The 20,993-nt window shown below is 28.8% G+C and overlaps 2 protein-coding genes across 8 annotated transcripts in view; one reads left to right on the top strand and one right to left on the bottom strand.

The window, feature by feature from the left end:
• The window catches only part of LOC135928399 (PDZ and LIM domain protein Zasp-like), a 41,789-nt gene extending 30,825 nt beyond the window's left edge, over window positions 1-10,964 (top strand). For 3 of the 4 annotated variants that reach the window (XM_065464854.1, XM_065464852.1, XM_065464851.1), the window contains exons 12-16: window positions 5,970-6,045; window positions 8,564-8,750; window positions 8,986-9,106; window positions 10,354-10,469; window positions 10,599-10,957. In XM_065464854.1, the coding sequence (XP_065320926.1) occupies window positions 5,970-6,045; window positions 8,564-8,750; window positions 8,986-9,106; window positions 10,354-10,469; window positions 10,599-10,682 (584 nt within the window). In that variant the 3' untranslated portion in view covers window positions 10,683-10,957. Of the gene's footprint in view, window positions 1-5,969; window positions 6,046-8,563; window positions 8,751-8,985; window positions 9,107-10,353; window positions 10,470-10,598 lie in introns of all 4 variants that reach the window. The other variant, XM_065464855.1, reaches the window with a different exon arrangement.
• Window positions 1-20,993, bottom strand: part of LOC135928942 (protein cornichon homolog 4-like) — an 85,431-nt gene that overhangs the window by 35,189 nt on the left and 29,249 nt on the right. The window lies entirely within an intron of this gene.

Genomic DNA, 20,993 nt, shown 5'->3' with positions numbered 1-20,993 from the left:
GAAAGTCTTAATAAGAATAATTCTCAGGGCATAGAAAATTATAATAAATGTATAGAAAATTCGGTCATTTGATAATATAGAAAGATTAGAAAAAGATACTAATCTTTTGAATTAGTGGGAAAATGTAAAGAATAGTATGCCAGAACTTTATAAGTTAGCTATAACTGTGCTAGCCAGTCGCGTATCCAAGATTTTCTTATAGGGGCCCCCAAACCCCTTTTACCTGGCCTTCAGCCGGGTCTTATGTTTTAGCTATTATTTACTAATTCGTGCTTATGGATATTACAAGCCTATTTTTTATTATTTCAAGTTAGGTATATTATATTTAATAAAGTTTTTTTAAATGTAAAGGTTTTTTTAAATGTAAAGTTGAAATAAAGTGTAATGTCATTTTTTTTATAAAATTTGCTTTAAAAACTAGCCTTAGCTTAAATTCTCATACAATATAAGTAGAATATAATTTTTTTATTGAAGATATTTAACAGAGCTAACCCATTTAGCCGAGATTCAGTACTTCGTAAATATGTTTTCAACCTTCTCAAGTTGGAAAAAGTCTTTTCATTCGTGTAATAGGCAAACATCAAGAATATAAAACAACTTCGAAATATTAGGAAATTGAGCCAAGGTTTCTTTACACCGATTGAGCGCATCAATAGCATGCTCAGGTAAAATAGCTAAACGTAGTAAATATTTATACCACAATTCGAATTCATTGATTAAATTTATTCCAGTATCAATCTCATAGGAATAAAATTTTGCTAAATATTTAATTTTACCAATAGTGAGAAAACGAAGAAGGATCTTTGGGTAATAAAACTTTAAAATTGCTAAAGACTTGTTTTTTTTATCTAAAAACCGTACTTTTATTTGCGATAAAAAAGTATCTAAGAATGGGATGAAAATGGATATTTTATAATATCTTCAGTTGAGCCAATATTTATTTTCATCTCAATAATGGCCCAGGTGCTAGACGAGGTTTAATTAGTGTTATATCATAAAATTTAGCCTTCGATTCAACGTCTAGATAAATATTATGACTACATTCATTCTTATTGTATCTACCTGTTCATGTATATTTTCCGCCAAATCAATAACCTGAACCAAATCTAAATTTGGTTTTTGTAAATTTCTACAAAGTAGTGAACTAAAAATAATTTATTGATGCAACTAGCAGCAATAATAAACTCTGATTGATCAATTGAATTCAATAATGATATCACTTCTGACGACACATTACTTTTTTTCACGCTTAGCCTTATTTAACTTTAGTATTTCTATTTCTTCTGTTCTACAAAATGGAAGTAAAAATAAAAAATTATAGATATATATTAATAATTAAAATATTATTAAAAATACTTATTAATTCTAACTCACTACTAATTTTGAATTTAATAAAATAAATATATATAATAATAAAATAAATTATCGTTTGATTTCAATCTCTTTGACTAAATATTTTTCATTTTATTTATTTTTGAATAATATGTTGGAAAATTGATATTCTAATATTTGTAAAATTTTGATGGGGGGGGGGGGGGGGTAAAATTTTTATTAGCTTAAAATGATATTTATGAAAATAGTCAAATTTGCTATGGGGGGATTCCCCCCCCCATTGGTTATTTATACTCTCTAAATCCTGAAATATTAGAAAATATTTTAGTTATCCGTTCTAATTCTCTTTTTAAACATAAATTAAATAGTATACATTTTATTATATTTATGCGTTATTTTATTCATCATTGTATTTACGCATGTTTGTTTTTATCTAATTTATATATGAAATAAAAAAAATAAATTTGTCTAATTTATATTTACTAAGTTTAATAAAAATATCTATTAGATTATCATGGTTAAATTAAATAAGAAATTATAAATTTAAAAATTTTTCTCTAAAATTAATATATATATGGTTAATGATTAATTTTTTATAAAATCAAATTTATAAAAACCGGAACAAACCGAAAAGAACCGTTATAAATTATAAACCGAACCGATATAATTTTTTTTTAAAAAAACCGAAATGGAACAAAACCTTTATAAAATTTTAAACTAAAAACCGGAACAAACCGAACCGTTATGCTTAACGGTTCGAAACCCTGATTAAAATCTAAATTATATTCAAATCTCTTATCTTATCATATAATAACATAAATATTCTTATTGAAACCATTAAAAATATGATTATAAAAATAATTCAAAAGGGGATTGAATTTAACAGGTGCTTAGTAAGATTTATTAAATATAGCGAGAGACCTAACCCTGTTGAAAGACTGATAGACATATATTGTACAGGAAATACAACTGGTCTCGATATTAAAAATAATATAATATCCAAACTTGGCTCCATGAATCTCGAATTTCTAGTTAGGCAAAACTATGATGGCGCCTCAAACATGAGTGGAAGAATCAATGGAGTGCAGGCTTTGATTAGCGCGGAGGCGTCAAAGGCAGCTTTTATTTGGTGCTATTGTCATCGATTAAATTTAATCATTGATTAATCATGCCGATCAATTAAAGAACTCGAAATGTTTTAGGAATATTAGATGACATTTTTGTATATTTTAATGACGTTAAAAGATATGAGGTGCCTAAAGCATGTCAGAGTAATGTACTGACAAAATAGCAACGATTTCTACGCATCAAAAATACCACTCAGTATTATTATCTTATTTGTTTAGATTTAACATATTTATTTTATATTTATAGAAGCTGGCTATAATCATACAAAGCAATTGTAAATTTTTTCCTACTTTATGATGCCTTAAGGGCAGCTTTGACAAATTAAAAAATTCTGAAGATCCTGCCACTTCCACTATGGCTAGTGCTAAAGTCTTTAATATAGAAAAATATTATTTTATTTTATCACTTTGTGTTTTGGATAAAATATTGCTGACCACAAGCTTGGCTTGTACAAAATTACAAACCATTTCGAAGGATATGTGGTTTGCAATAAATCAAATTCAACTGGCAAAAGATTGCCTGATTTGAGAAATATAATTTAAATTACTGTCTTTTATTATTTTTTAATCCTAATTGATAATAACACTGAATTTTTGTATGTTTTTTCAATAGCACAAGATTTTATGAAGGAGAGAAATCTACCTTTTCATTTTGAAAGTTCTAGACTTCAAACATTCCAATACCAAAAGGAGAGGTATATACTTTCATCATTTTTTTTTAGCTTTAAAACCAGTGTTTTATGCTGCACTTGATTTTTGATTTGATTATTATGCAGTTTAATGAAATATTTAATGAGAATCAATAAAATTCTTAAATCAAACATCATTTTTTTTACCAAAGGGAATAGCGGAAAAGTCAATTGTTAATGATATCGAGGATATATGTGAATTTATCATTTAAATTCAAGTCAAATTTTTGAAGAAATGTTGAAGTTTCGAAATATTTATAAGATGGCTAAAACAGGGGAGTAAATATTACTCGTGACCTAGTGGTTAAAGAATCTAAAGTACATTCTGAGAATTGTGAATTTATTTAATTAAAATATTTATACTAATACATTATTTAGCTTCTTCTTCTGATGATGATGATAATTCTGAGACTTATGATTCAGACTGGACAAACTATTCTTTTATTTTACCTTATCGTCTACTTTTAAATTTTTCTGCTCTCCCTAATTTAATAATTTTAAATAAATATTTATTAACCATTCCTCTCCTACTACCTCATGTACTGCTGAAATGGTCATGAGTAAAATTAAATTAATTAAAACAAGATTTCGTAGCACCATCATGAAAGATCCTCAATAATTTAACCACTTTATCAATGGGAAAAAATTTTAAACAATGAAATACTGATGAAATTATAAATTCTTTCGCTTTTTCTTCCCCTAATTTATCTAAATTATTAATTTTAAAAAAATATTTTTAAAGTATATATTTATTTACATTTTATTTATATTATATATTAAAGATTGATGCAATAAAAATTATTTTGATCATGGGTGTCAAAAAGGGGGGGGGGGGTAATTTTTAGTGGGTATTCTGCTTCCATCCCTCAGAAAGTGTAGGGGCCACTGCAGCAGCTCAAATTTTAAAAAACATATGATAGTAAAAATATAAATTCAGATTAAATTTTGATAAAGCCATATTTTTTATAAAGATATAAAAACTCTTTATTATTTAATAAGTTTTTTTGAAAAAAAGGATCATTCATTATTCTTTAAATATTTTTAATAAATCTCCCCAATTAAAATTTTTGTTTATTAAATATAATACAACCCTTCCTAGCGCCAGTTGAACTTGTGTTTAGCACTGCGAAAGCTATGTAGAGCACTAATTGCTCTTGTTTATCTGATCAAAATTTTGAAAATAAATAATTGTTAAAAATAAATAAAAATGATTACAAATGGTACTTATATTATAATATATTATTTTTGTATAATTTTATATTTATTATCTATGGGGAAAAAATTTATATAATAATATTTAGTATTTTTTAAGAAACGAGTAACACGTTAATTTTTTGAATAGCGACGCGTTCTTACGAATAACGCGTTTTGTTTAAAGTAACGTCTACAGCACTAATTAAAACTATTCAATGATTATCTTTATTATAATTATATCTTACGTATGATTACGAAATATATAATAAAATGTTTGAATTTTATCTTTTTTATTGTGTACTAAAATAAAATATCATTACATTTGTCAAATAAATTGATATATTTTAAAATTCTTGCAAGAAACAAGGGCTAGTATATTTTATTTGTATAATATTTTTTTATACAATAAAAAAAATGTTAATTCTACATTTAAATAAATTTGTGCCGGGCCAGGCGGACAAATAATTTTTATTTCAGGTCGGACTTTTTGGGACGAATAAAATTTGTTCGGGATCAGGTCAGGCTTGGGAAATTAGACCCTATGCAGATCACTAATTCGTATTCATACATATGATATATTATTCGATTCTTACAGGAACGAATACTAAATAATTATATTTGAAATTTACAAATTGAATACGAATATATCCAGAATCCTAATGCTACGCTTCGATTGCTAATTTATTTTGGGAGTAACCGGCCTAGATCATACAATATTTCTGACGGCACATCATAGATATATAAATGTCTGAGGTATAAATAATATACAGATTAGGATATCAAAACACTCTCACGCCATTAAGAATGAGCCTAGGGCATTTATATACTTGTTATATCCAGTGGCATATATAAGATTTTATTTATGGGGAGGGAACATATATAAGATTTTACTTATGGGGAGGGAAATCAATCTGAAAAAATAGGAATTTATATCCAATATTTATAATTTTAAGACAACAGATTTTAAAATATATGTTTTTTAATTAAAATGATTTAGAAAATCACATAACGGGCGCATTTTTAGCCCACCCACCTTTGCCAATTTAAAAATTTAAACATTTGGCTAGCTTGTTAAAATATTTTTAAAACAATGGGCTGGCGGGTGAATTTAAATTATTTTTTGAGCGAAATTTGCAGAACGGACTTATATTTATTAATAATTAGCTTTTTATTTCATAATATTTTTTAAATATTGGGCCGGCGGACAGGTTAAACAAATTTTTAGATAAATGGACGGATTAGATTTTTTAAAGGGTGAAATACCCGTCCATTGTAGACCTCTACATGGATTAAATACCCTGTTAACTCTTTTACTCCAGTAGTTATGTCAATCTCGTCTTACATTGGATATTATTAGTAAGGAACTAAGCCAATTCAAGTTCATGCACCATAATACACTCACTATCCATAAATACTTTAGCAATTTATAGAGCATCACGATATTGGAGGCAAATTATAACGTAATAATTAAATTATGAGTTATTATTGCTTATCATATTTAGTACCTGAATTTAATTTTTGTTAATTTCTTTTATTATGGTAATATTTTTTATAAAATTTCTTTTTGGATTACTAGATGAAAAATGAATGTCTTTATTTTGTGAATTTTAAAAAAAAACTAAATTAGGACATGGCATCTTTAATGAAACCCATATACCTGGTATTAAAGTACCTGTGTGTGAATTATGCCATCAATATATAAGGTATATAAATTATTTATATTCATCTATTACTATTTTATTATAAACTAAAAATTCATGGATTTTACATCAAATCAATTATTTAAATGTCTCATATTAATAAATTTCGCTATGAATATTAATGAATACTATATTATTTTAGTTGCATAATCGGTTAAACATTTACTTCACTAATTATGAATTTATAATAAAAATTTCTTCATTGTTTGATGGTGGTTTTCCGGTTTTCCCAGCTAAGTTAGTTTCTCCTCTGATCCCACTTCTCCACTTTTTATGGTTCTGAGCATTGCTATCGGTATGATCCATTATTCTCATGTCATTTATTATTCGAGGCCTTGATTTCATTAGTTCCGTCTAGGTGCATCTCTTCATCAAATTATCTGCTCAACATGGCCAAACCTCCTCAGTTTATATCTTCTTATCACCACTCCAATCGCTTTTATCCCTATCCTTTCTCGTAATTGCTTGTTGTCTCTCTCTCAGAAGCCCATACATCTAAAAGTTCATTTCAATTTAGCATTATATGCCGCCTTCATTACCCACGTTTTACCACCGCAGACTAACAACTTCTCAAGCCTCCATAAACATTTCCCTTCAGCTTCAGAGATTCGTTTTTAATTACTAGAATGGACTACATCTCTCAGAAATTCTTCTACATATATCTGACCCTTGCAATAATAAAATAATTAACACCTCCATCTGCCTTCAGCGTTTCACCCAATAACAACTTTTCTACTTTTTCTAAGATAACTCCATTGCTGATACCCAATCGACTATTGCCTATGTTATTATTTTGACTCATTCCACGCATTTTCTACAGATAAATGTCGCGCTTGCTTTTATCAGGCTTCCCTTCCCATCACTTCGTCTTTTATATATTCATTTCTGACAGCGAGTTCATTGGATTAAATTTCCAACAACACCTTTTTTACATACACCACATGGCTAAATGGCTGTTTCTCCCTTATTTCCTGATCCTTCCCCTACAACCTTCATCTTTTTTGAACCTTTCCATAACTGTCTTCGATATGATAATATTATCCTTTAACTCTTTTTACTTGTTACCAACAGTACAAGATTATCAGCATACAAATGTTCCCTTGGGTGTCTCTACATACATCTCTCGTTACTTTCATTATTATGAAAAATAATTATGGACTCAAGACTCATCCCTGACGCACTAACCCTTACTTCAAAGCTTTCGTTATCATCAGCATGTATCTTAGAAGTCGTTTGGGCATCATCACAACCAAAACCACACTGCACCTGATTTTCTCAAATTAATATTAAACTCGTGCAGAATCTGTTAAACGCAATCTTCGAGTCTACAAAAGGTAATGTGCCTTTTTTATTTGATATTTTTTTTGATTTGTCTTACTACCTAAATGGTATCCATATAGTGTTGTTAAACGGCACGTTTTGAGCTGATTATTTAAAACGGCTAACTCAATATTTTAGCCAGAAAAATGTTGCCTAAGCCTTGAGATTTCGTTAATATATATCTAGACCTTTGTTCTTTCTATAAGCAAAATCTTCAGGTTTGCGTAGTATTTTTCTGGATGAAATATTGAGTTAGCCATTTTAAAAAATCGGCTCATAATGAGCCGTTTAACAACACTACATCCATAGTTCCCTGATATAAAGACAATTACATATCTATTTTCACTTAATCTCAATTTTCATGTATTCTCTTGTAAACTCTCTTTTCATACCTCAGGAGCTTAATTGATTGGTACGAGCCACAATCTATCGGATCACCTTCTTTTGTAAACCGGAATAACTACACTTCTTTTTCAGTCCATGGGAATACTTCCTTCGCATAAAATCGATTTGCATTGGTCTGTCATCCATTCCACTCTAATTTTTTCCCCTCTGGGCCTGCTGGTGCTTTATTTTTTTCATCCTCATTAATGCTTTCTTTACTTCATCCTCCTCGAACTTACAGCCAAGATCTTCAGTCTTATCACATCGAAACTAAAGATGCTTTTTTCCTATCGATTTTTCTATTTACTTCTTCCAAGTCGTCTCCTTAATCCTTTATCTATAAATCACAACATTTTCACTGAAAGCTATCTAAAGGGGGGCAGGCAGGGCATCCGATCGTAAAAATTACTCCAATCACGAAAATATAAATTATAATACAAAATAAAACAAATTTATCAATTTAGAATATTATTATGAGTTTTAAGTGGGGCTAAGCGCTATTATTTGTTCGAAAGTAATTAAAATTTAGGAGTAACCGTGACCGCATCATCCTGTGGCTTAAATTGCAAAGTAAAATATGTTAAATAATGCAGCTATGCTATCCTATAGTGATGAACATCGCATCGTTTAACTATCATCGTGAGTACTATGAATGAGGCCTTGGTTATGATATATAATTGGTTAGGCTGTTTTGATATTAGTTGATTTATTTTTACATTATGGATTAATTTTTATTGATTATTAAATACAAGGAATGGGTTAATTATTTTTTAAGCTTTGCAATTTTAATATTTTGTTTATTAATCGAATTTTAAAGAGGCCCATACATAAGTGCATTAAATAAAGCCTGGTGCCCCACCCACTTCCTATGTTCAAATGGTTCTTGCAAGACATCACTTCAAACCATCGGATTCGTGGAAGAAAAAGGCAAAATATATTGTGAAACATGTTATGAAAGATACTTTGCCCCGCGGTGTTCTAAATGTGGCAAAGCGATTCTGGGGGTTTTTTTAAAAATATATTTTTTAATTTTTAAGTTTATGATTAATTGTTGTTTTATTTAGGATCCGATTCCTATTTAGATGGAAATTTTTATCATTTTTTTGCCTAATTTTTAATATATAGATTCTTTTATACTCTGATGCAAAAATTATAATCGCTAGGACAATGAGATTCATATAACAATAGAGCATTTAAAACTTAAAACACTATTTATTTGACATACGTAAACTTATGTAGGATTGCTTGAACGCTTTAGATAAACCCTGGCATCCAGAATGTTTTTGCTGTACTCAATGTCACAAACCTTTTGGCAATTCAACATTTTACATGGAAAATGGACAACCTTACTGCGAAAGAGGTTTTTTTTAAAATAAGATTTATATTTATTAAATAATCAATCTTTGATAAATCTATAAAGCAAAATAATATATCATTTAATGAGTGTTAAACCGGGTATTTGCTTTGCGACAACTCAACTTATTCAATGACATATTACAAAAGGATGTGTGATTATTAAAAATTTTGGATTAGAAAACTGAAATGGTAGTGGGAGGGGGGGGGGGTTATTATGTCTTTCAAATAACCTCCAATTATATCAAAGTGCATCTTTTTGTAATGCAAGGTATTTTGATTTTAAATGTAAAAGTTTCTGAAAAGGTATTTAAAATTGGCAACCCTTTCCCTTAATTTCTAATGGCCATACTCAGTCTCACTCTCAAATATCGCTTTATTTGAAACCCTTCGCCTTCAGTGATTTTCGCCTGCATAGTCATAGAGCATTCAAAAGATTGGAATTTGAAGGGCCTTCCAATTGCCACAATCTAAACTTGGTTCAAACTGAATTCTTACTACATCTTTTCAAAATTATTTATTTTGGTGCCAACCTTCCCAAATAAAATGAATGCCCACACCCTGTTGTTGTAGAATAAGTCTACTATCATACCGTTCTTTTATTATACAAGGCACCACTCAGAGTTCTTTAAGGTAATTCTCTCAAAGAACTTATTATATCATAGGTTAAGGCGCCAGGGTGTTGCCATTTGTCAAGGCACTGCCTCACTTTTCTGTTATCATGTCATTTTCCAAAATGCGGAAACAGTAGTGGATTCTCTCTTCGCCATATCCTTACTAATTCCTTCATCTAACCTCTACCAGTGTTATTTCCTCCCTTGAACTATCAAAGAGATCATTCTACAAGAGTCGTCAGTTTAAGGAGATCTCCAAATCCTTTTGTACATAGACCGGGTTCTCATTTTTAATTTCTCCCTTGTAAATATCTTCTCCGCGTTTCAGATAATCGATACATTCTATTAAACCTCAAAACTGAGTTCTTCGACTACATCGATATCTTCCAGTGATTACTTGGTAAACATCGGTGGTCATCTCTACCCTCACAACCTTCTGAGCTCAAAGATGTAAAGCGCCTTTTAATCTTTTTAGTTCTATTATGCAAATTTCTTGAACCATTCATTCTCCTCTTTTTCTTATATATGATAAGATATATACAATAATTACACCATAAAATTTTAATAATTGATAATTTTATTATGATGCCAATTTTACTTGAAATTTAATATTAAAATCTCTTCCTTTTTATTAATGCAGATTGGAATAATTTGTTTACCATAAAATGTCACGGTTGTGGCACGCCTATAGAAGCTAATCAAAGATGGGTCGAAGCTTTAAACAAATCCTACCATTCGAATTGCTTTAAATGCACTGTAAGTTTAGAAAACTGCAAATAAAACTTTTTCTAAACTTTACGATAATTACTATTTATATTTACATTAAACTATCAATTTATACAAAAATTTTAAATAATTTATCAGTGATAATCTAAATTATATTAGGTTTGTCACAAACCATTGGAAGGTCAAAGTTTTTTTGCTAAAGATGGATTACCTTTTTGTAAAATTCACGCGCATAGTAAATGATGATTTTGAATGTTGGGGTAAATCGAAGATTTTGTTTTATAAATTATAACAACAGTTGATATATCTCAAAATATTATTTATCGACAACCATAAAATATTTATATCATTATAATATTGATGGCATTAATATATTCATTCATACGATTTATATACCATATTTTTAAATATTAATTTCAAGTTTTAGCTTAAATTGAAATATGTGTATTACCATGTTGTAGGTCTTTGTACAGTGTTTTCATTTTAAGTTAATTTTTTCTTTTATTTATAACGCAATTTTGTTTAATTTTATATAATATGCTCTAAGATTTTATCTAACGCTATTGATTGTAAATAAATTATTTCTATATAAATCCACTAATAACTGAAATTTTAAATCTCTATTAATTTAAATTTATTTTATTCCAATTTAATTATCAATAATTTTGTCTCCACTATATTTGTAGAGTGTCAATAGATTTGAAAAATGAATATGATAAATTCAAATTAATACTCAACTGAATCTCTACCAATATATTAAAATTCAAAAGGTATTTAAGTTTTTATAGATCCGATCGGTAATAATTTTAGATTTTGCCCAGTTTAAAATGAAAATTTAATTTATAAATTAATTATCAAATTTTGGAAAAATGTATTTAGGGTCAGAAAAAGAATGTAAAATTTTTCATATCCAAGTCGTTGGACCTAAAATTTTTAATTCTTTAGGTTTCTATTATATATTAGTTTTTTTAAATTTTTACCACGAGATAGAAAAATTAATTTTTACTCATTTTACTACTCTAGATAAAAAAAACTATAGGATTAAGCCAAACTTCTTGTATTTACTAATTTCTCAAATTGGCTAAGTTTGAACTAATACCGAAAACTCTTATAAAAAATATTGCAACATAACTAGATTTTTTTTCCCTCAATAATTTTTGATAGTTAAACAATTTTACATGCATGGTGATTGAAATAATTGTGCATGTTGGGCAATAAATCATCATTATACATCGTAAAAGTTTTCACTAACAATATAATTGTATTGTAAAATAAAAAAAACTTCAGAAATCAGTAAATCAACTGTTTAACAACTATACCACGGGGGCTTTCACGGGCTCATAATTAAAAAGAAGGGCAAGCGGAAAATATTTCCTGTAAATAAATTCCTGGAAAATAATTCCTAGGAAATCTCTAAAAAAAATTCTCGGACCCGTTGGGGCACAATATCTAATACTCGGGTTGATACATTGCAGTTAGTTATTTTGATGTTAATTTATTTCCTTTTCATTCTCGAATAATAATAGCTCAACTCAGGATTATCTTATGAGGTGGGGGAGGGGGGGGGTTGGGGGAAGGGGAATATTATTAGTGTTTTGATTTTACGAATAGAATCTAATAAATTTACAGTGGAGAGCGTGTCTCCCATACGCGTCTGCCGATTGATTGCATTTCATGCAAATATAATGGTTTAGAAAAGGTACGCCCAAGCGTAAATTGATTGCATAACGAAAAGCGTCGTTATCTATTAGCTGGTTATTTAAAATGCTGGGATATTAATCTAATCATTCATGGCCATAGTTGTCAACTTAGGCGGGATTTAAATTGGTGATCATCGCTCAAGTTGAGGTAAGCTAAGGAACGAGATACCAATTCTTGATCCAAATCTTTTTGTTTCGTTGAATCTGGTAGGGCTGTGTTTGGTAAGACATTAATATACCAACAACCTAATGCTTCATCTAATAAATTATCTTTATCGATGGTAATAATTTGCGAGGTAATATTTTTTACTGATAAGGTTGATGAGTTGAAGGAAACAAGGGCTATACTTAATGCTGATCTTAGGCCTAGTCCTCCGGATTTACAAGGGAGAGTTGCTTGAAGCCATGAGTTAGAATCGAGTTTGATGTTTAATAACTCTGTCATCATTTGTAGCATCTTTTGTTCGTATTGTTTTAAAAGAATTTCAAAAGAGAAGGCACCAGAAGTTTTTAAACAATACTGGATTTGTAGTATTAAAAGGGCGTTTTTGAGAATGTAATATGCTTGATGGATGGGTAATTTTTTTAAGATCGATAGTTTGGGGAATAGGGATAGGTGATTATTTAGAAAATTAAAAACTTTCTCTATACCTCCCAATGGGGCTCCTAATATACTGAAATCTTGTAAGGGTGTCCGTCTAAAGTTATCTAATATGGTGTCTGGAGGCGGAGAAGGATAAATTTCGCATTTATTTATATTTAAGGATACGTCAAAGTGTTTGTTCATTAAATCTAGACAATTCTGAATTGAAGAAATGGTCTCCGATATAGTAAAATCGTCAAGGTACCAAACATGTAGATTGAGTTTGCATGAGAGAGCAATATCACTTATTAGGTCTTTAAGGGTATAGCAAAAAAGTAGTGGTCCTAATGGGTCACCCTGTTGGAGGCCTTCTGCAGAATTAATAATAATCATTAAATTTGAGTAAGGAAGGAATGCCATAGCTATGATGGATGTAATTGTGGTAGTCAGGGAATGTTTCCATGAAAGTATTGATCATTTTATTCCTATTGAATTAAAAGCATTAAATATGTCTAGTTTTGCTATATAATCTTCAGGTTTGAGGTTGGATAAAACTAGTCGACTGCAATGGATTGCTCCTTCACACCCTCCTTTCACTCCAAATCCTACTTGGTATGGAGCTAAGCTAAGGTTATTGTAGATTTGAGTCGATTACAAAGAATTTTTGAAATGGTTCGTCGGTAGAAAATTCTAATAGCTATTGGGCGCACTTGATTTTCAGCTTTTTCAAGCGCAATTAGTCGAGCACCAAAGATTATTGGTGCTAGTTTATGTGTTAATTTCCCTTTGATAATAAGATTAAAAAAATTTGTTAAAGAATTAAGTAGAAATTCGTATTTATCATTTCTTAATGTTCCATATTATTTGCCAAACTCGCCCATTTTTATCTTGAAATAAACTATTTCTACGAATGACATTAATATACCGCATTGTTATATTAAACGGACCTTTAAGTAAAAATTATATGAGATCATAATATCAGATTTAACCCTTCAATACTCTGGTGGGGTATATGAAACCCCAGGCATGCTAAATATGATATTACATAAAAACGGGTAAATATTATGATCTGGATTCTTAAGCTTCATCAAATATATCTTAGAATCTATATTCCAAATTTCATATATTTCGGTTGAGTAGTTTTTAAAATATAAGCATTTTGTGACTGATTGGGGTTTGTGAGACCCCACCAGAGTAAATTATGTTCTATATTTTTTTTATATTTGAATGTATTAGTGTAATTTTTTTATATTATGAATTATCATGATTTTATGATGGATAAAGAGATATTTTTTTAATTTAGATTTGAAATTTAAAAAAAGTAAGCTTTTTTTAAAAAAATTTGGTACAAATTATAATTATCCTTAGTGTTGTTAAAGGACTGAGTCGAGTCGACTCAGTCGAAAATTGAGTCTAAGTTTTGGGTCGAAAAAATCGACCCAAACTGACTTGAGTTATGAACTCGAGTCGTGAACTCAAGTCGTGAACTCAAATCGACTCAAGTCGTGATTTCAAATTAGTTTTTATTATTAATTAACAATAAAATTATTTTTTTAATTTAGACTTCCAACTTGAGTAAGTCGTGAATAGAAATTACAAGCTTTAATTATTATTTATTTATTTTTAGTAAAATAATTTATAAAGAAAGCAATCCTATCTTTTCATCGGGATTCGGCTCATGGTCTAGATGGGATTAGACCAATTTTTTTACAGGACATTACCTCTCCTGTGATCTGTACTCAGGTTTCAATTCTCACTAAAATCACAAACTTAGTCAACAAAATCCTAAACGGAGACGTACCCAGCTTTATTACCCCTTTACTCTTCGGTGCCAGACTCATCGCACTCCAAAAACCAAACAAGGACATTCGGCCCATCGCCATTGGTTCAACTTACCGTAGATTGGTCGCTAAATTAATCGCATCTAGAATCAAACACGATGCCGCACACATTCTAAGCCCCTACCAACTTGGTGTAGGGATACCTGGTGGGTGTGAAGCTGCTGTGCACTTAACAAGAATTCACCTTGAAAATAACCCAAAAAACGAATTCCTAGTAAAAATTGACTTCTCTAACGCCTACAACACTCTTTCGCGCAACACGTTCCTGCATTCAACTTGCTTCCATTTCCCCGCTTACACCAAATTTCTTTTCTCTTGCTACCAATCACCAACAATCTTACAATTCAACAAAGAAATGATACTTTCTGTCGAGGGTATCCAACAGGGTGACCCTCTCGGATCCCTTCTCTTTAGTCTTGGAATTAATGACATGATAAAATCAATAAACTCTTCATGTACTCTATCGCTCCACGCTTGGTATATTGATGATGGAATCTTGAGTGGTCCCTGTAGTGAAATCGCCAAGCAGTCAACATAATTAAAGAAATGGGCACAGCCATCGGACTTTCGCAATCAGAGCAAATCTGAATTCTCACATTTAAATCAATTTCAAATTCACATCAAGCGTTGAATTAACACATCTAGGATCGCCTATAGGAGGACACGAGGCAATAAGCACTTTTCTTCATTCCACACTCGACATACTCTTTAAACTGGAGGACATCTTTACACTTCTTCCATCACACAAGTCCTTTTTTTTGCTAAAAAATTTCTTTTTTATACCAAGGATTATTTACGCACTTCGGTCAACACCAATTTTTAAATATCCTATTCCTCTCCAAACTTACGAAAAAGGAATAAAGGACTTAACCGAAAAAATAGTAAATATCAGATTCAACGAAACCGCTTGGGCCCAAGCAACTCTTCCAACCAAATTTGGTGGTCTCGGCATCAGATCTCCACATGACTTAGCAATAACTACTTTTATATCGAGTAATGTTATTGATAAGCATCAACATCATTCTCATGGGATGTAATTGTAATATTATCACTTGATATTGAATTTTTAAGGAAGACTTATATCCTTTTAATATTTGCCTTTTTTTTAAAGTTACCAATAAAATATAATTAAATTTTATAATTTAATTATATGTTTGGCTTTTTTGATGATATTCTTTCAATAAAACGTATTTGGCATAAATTTTTAATAAACAGATTCTAGCCATGTGCTACACATCCAAAGGATTCAATAAATTCCTAACTTTGTAAATCGTCATAAATTAATTAAAAACCTAGGTTTTGAAGATGATTTTTGAATACTTTTTAGTCGGTCAATTGACCGGTCAAAATCAGTCAATTGACCAAGGGAGTATTTGACCTGGTAAAATACTCTAAAAAAATTTGAAGAAATAAAAATAAAATATGTTTAAAGAGGGAAAAACGATATAAATATAGTACTTTCTTTCCTTTTCTATTAAATATAAACTTTCTCCCTCCCTCTCTCTTTACTTTAGTAATAATTTTTTTTTTCTTCCTTTCTTATATTATTTATAGCTGGCGCCAAAGTTTTTTTATAAATAAAAAAAGTATTTAAAATGAGAAAATTTTCTAAAAAAAGTATTTAAAAATGAAAAAAAATATATTAAATAACAAAAAATAAATTTTGATAGATTTTCTAAAAAACAATTATTAATAAATTAAATTTTTTAGAAATTTTTTGAGGGATAGAGTTAAACAATAAATAAATTGTTGCCAATTCAATAGGTCTTTTAATTATCGATTGATACCTATAATAACCATATATTTATATCTATAATAAGTTCAATAAAAAATTACTTAAAATATATGGGTTTGAACCATAGATCTGTGCTCGGGGTTCGTGCTCATAGCAGATTTAGTCGATTTTTAAAGCCAAGCGCGAGGTCTGGATATAACATTATCAACCAATTAACAACACTAGTAATTTAGTTTCATAAAATTTAAGTTAACCTGTTAATTTCATAAAATGAAAAAATTTCAAAGCGTACTCGACTAAATTTGAGTTATAATTTTTTTTAATAGACAAGCCCTTACTGTTTTGAAGAAATCAATAAATTACTAAAATTCAGGTCATTATTTCAGGAAAAAAAGAAGATAGTTTGGGGTTCATAAATTCTATGAGTTTTTTAAAAAAATATATATCAATTAAACATCTTAATCCTCAAAATTTGCCTCTTATTACCTCATCCTTGAAGATTATAATCTTTTAGATTTCAATTTCAATCAGAGGTAATAATAAATACGACAATTTACATACATAACGTTTTTTCAAACGGTTTTTGATGTTACGAGCAACCTTTTTTTATTTCCAATAATTTTATAGGAATTGATTTTTTCGATTAAGTTCATGTTATCAAAATTTCCGTTATATAGAATTTAAAAATCCTGAACCTAAATTAAACCCTAATTTTTGGTAATCTAGCAGATATTTTTATCTTTTAATAATTAAATGTTAAGATATAGACATGTCAATTTTTTTCACGAACAAATTTGAGACCATATTTTTTACCCCCGCTCCCAGGTCAAAATTATATACACCATATAAAGGTAGAACTATACTTATTTGATACCCACCCATTATCATATCAATATTTGGTGCTGATAAAATAATTCCTGACCTACGTAGAAATAGCTTCACTCATCTAGACATGGTTTGCTACCTATTCAATAGATCTAATTAGCTAGCGATTGATACCTCTAATAACCATATATTTATATATATTAATAAGGTCAAGAAAAATCAACTTAAGATATATTAATCTGTGCTAGGGGTTCGTGCTCATAGCTAGTTAAGTCGATTTTAAGATCCAAGCCCCTACAAAACCAACCAATAAATAACATTTATATAATAAGTAATGTTTCATAAAATTTAAATTAACCTAATTATTTAGTTCACGACTCAAGTTCAGAACTAGAGTCGTAAAAATGACTCGAGTTATTGCTACTTCGACACGGAGTCAGGATTACTCGACTATCTAATTTTAAATTTAATAATAATAAACAAAAATTAGTAATTAAAAATAACTAATTAATTTGAAATATACTAGAGTCTAGTCTCTAGTCGATCAAATTTATAGAACTATTTGTCCTCTAATTGTCTCAAGTATATAATTCCTATTTACGACTCAAGTTGGAAGTCTAAAATAAAAAAATGTAATAAACAACATATATCTTAATTAAAATTAATTTGAAATATTCGTCCTCTAGTCGTCGACTCAAGTTCATAAAATTATTCGTTATCTAGTCGACTCGAGTATATAGACATGAGTTCATAACTCGAGTCGACTCAAGTTCACGACTCAAGTTCAAAACTTGAGTAGTAAAAATGAGTCGATTATTGCGACTTCGACTCGGAGTCGAAGTCAGGAGAACTCGACTATTTAACAACACTAGTTTTAATATATAATCAATTTTTTTTTGTAAAAAAAGTATTATTTATAAGATAATATTATCATATTTTTTTAAATATTATTATTTGCATAATAATTACATATTTTATATAATTGTTAAAAATTACTTTTTTTAAAATAGAGTTTTTATACATTATAATTTTTAATATTAAAATCTATATTATATAAAATATCAACATTTTGAAAGTATTTTAATTAATAAAAATATATAAAGGAATGTAAAATATATTATAAAATACCCTAAAATTTTGTTATATGAAAATATAAAACAATTTTAACAAATCGAAAAATATAAGCAATTAAGTGTTCAAAAAATGGAAGGTTAGGGGGGCTTCGCCCCCCAAAAATTTTCTTAACACCCCCCCCCCCCCCTATGATAAAATCCTGGCTACGCCACTGTGTATGAGAACTTTTAGTGGAGATTGAACTAAAATATATTCTTGTTTATTTGCGCAAAGGTTCAAAATGAGATTTATCAACGTAAAAATTATATATTATCTTAATTCTTTTATTTAAAAATCATGTATAAAAAAAAACATTTTAAAAAAAAATAAAGCTTTTGAACACAAAAAAATTGGATTCATTTTGCATAATAATAACAAATATGAGTAAATAATAAAAAAATTTTTTTATATTATCATAAATATTTTGATCATAATTTAAATCGAATATTTTTTTATGCTTACTAAATTATGAAATTTTTAGTAAGGGTGTAGCGTTGAGACTGAACCATTTATTATAAAATTTTTTTTAAAAAAAATCAATCTACACAATTTATAAAAAAATCAATTTATATCAACATAAAAAAAACAATCTAAAGGTTAGTATTAATCGGTCATATCAACATTCCACCCTTTAAAAAAATGTCTCCACTCAGGTTTTTCTTGCATGTGAATCTTATTGTGCAGTCTGTCACAGTTTTGTCTTGGAAAATGATATTTATTTTGGTTGAGCATATGATTGAGAATCGATCAAATTTGGATGTTAGAATAATATAAGGATGATAAATCAACAAGATTGTTAGATAATATTTTTAGCGTTTTTTTTTATTTTTTATATATATTTTTTAATAAAAGATGATAAGATGATATGTACGTCTTTACATCCATCGCTTCTTCAGAAATTTAAACTTTATGCCCTTATTTTTTAATTTAAAAAGTATTTTGAAATAATCATTATTCATAAGATTGTTTTTAGTAAAAAATAATTTTTTGAGCCTTAAATTTTTAGAAAAAGATCTCTTCATCACATCCTTGAGTATTATTTTAGAATGAAGACGTTTAGTTTTTATATGACTTCTCTTAGTGATACTTTTAATTGTCTTCAAATTTATAAGTTTTAATTTTTTTTTATCGCATTTAATAAGAGTTTTTTTTATTTCATTATTTTCTTTAATGATTATTTCCTTATTTTCTATAATCACAAATTCAAATTTTATTATATAATTTATTTCTTTTAGTTTATAAGAATCTCTTTCCTTTTGAATATTGGGTTTTAATTCAATATTTTTCAATTTTTTGATAGGGGAGACCGGGGTAAAGCGATTGACGGGGTAACAATGTTAACGCGAATAACTTTTTAACCATTGAGTATAAAGACCTTAAATTTGGTGTGAAGATGTATTTTTATATCTAATTTCTTACCTATGTTCATCTTTTAAAAAACTTACCTGGTTTTATATATTTTGTCAAAAAACTGTTTTTTACCCAAAAAATATAAAAATCAATCTCTAGTATATTTTGCTTTTAGTAAAATTTACATATCCTCAGGATTCAAAATTTGGCACACATGTTCCTTAATGTATTAACTATAAAATAAAATTTATCTGACATCTTTAGCTATATTAGAAGTCACGCAATAACGATATATATAATATATGTCACCTAGGGGTAAAGCTGTTATGGGTAAAACGGTTAAAATATAAATTATTCACATTAAATTTTTCATTCATTCATTTATTATAATCAAATAAATATTGATATTTAATATTAAAGTTACCAATTGAGCATTATTAAAATTATGAAATAAATTCAATTTATTTAATTAATTATATATCATTTTAACTCTATGGAACTGGTATTGTTAATTATTAAAATGAAATAGTTTTATTTTATAAATAAACAAGATAAGAGGATTTGCATATCAGCTTGCTAAAGAATATGGCAAATCTTTCCCAGAAAGCTGGACAACTAATGGTATGGCTGGAGAGAACTGGTTTATGGGGTTTAGAAAACGACATTCCCAACTTTCGATTCGTACCCCTGAAGCTAATAGTCTAGCAAGAGCATATGGCTTCAATCCACAAATGTCAATAAATTTTTTGAAAATTTAATTAAGCTATATAATTCTTATAACTTTGAACCACATAATATATGGAATGCAGATGAAAGTGGTTTCACCACCGTTCAAACTCCTGCAAAAATTATAGCACAGAAGGGTGCCAAACAAGTCGGCTCTATAACGTCAGGAGAAAGAGGAACGTTAGTTACAATATGTTTAGCCATCAATGCTATAGGCCATAGCATTCCACCATTTTTTATTTTTCCAAGAAAACGATACAAAGATCACTTTATTCGTGATGGGCCTATTGGATCTAAGGGTGTGGGAAACACATCGGGTTGCATGCAAGAGGAGGAATTTTTATCTTTTTTGGAACACTTTAAAAAATATTCCAGTGCATCCAATGAGAAAAATGTCTTATTAATCTTAGATAACCATAGCTCTCATTGTTCAATTTCCGTTATAAACTATTGTCGCTCCAATGGGATTGTTATTCTAACACTTCCACCACATTGCTCGCATAAACTCCAACCATTAGACAAAGCAGTTTATGGGCCATTGAAAAAGTTTTATAATGGAGCTATTGACACATGGATGAGAAATCATGTGGGGCAACAATTTCAGATTTATGATATTCCAGGAGTGTTAAAAAATGAAATACCAAGGGCAGTGACACCAAATAATATATTAAATGGGTTCTT

This window comes from Gordionus sp. m RMFG-2023, chromosome 4, assembly GCF_954871325.1.
Source record: "Gordionus sp. m RMFG-2023 chromosome 4, tfGorSpeb1-WG-v2, whole genome shotgun sequence".
NCBI lineage: Eukaryota > Metazoa > Nematomorpha > Gordioida > Chordodea > Parachordodidae > Gordionus > Gordionus sp. m RMFG-2023.
Note: the sequence above shows the minus strand (reverse complement) of the source record. Positions and strands in the feature narration are given on the sequence as shown.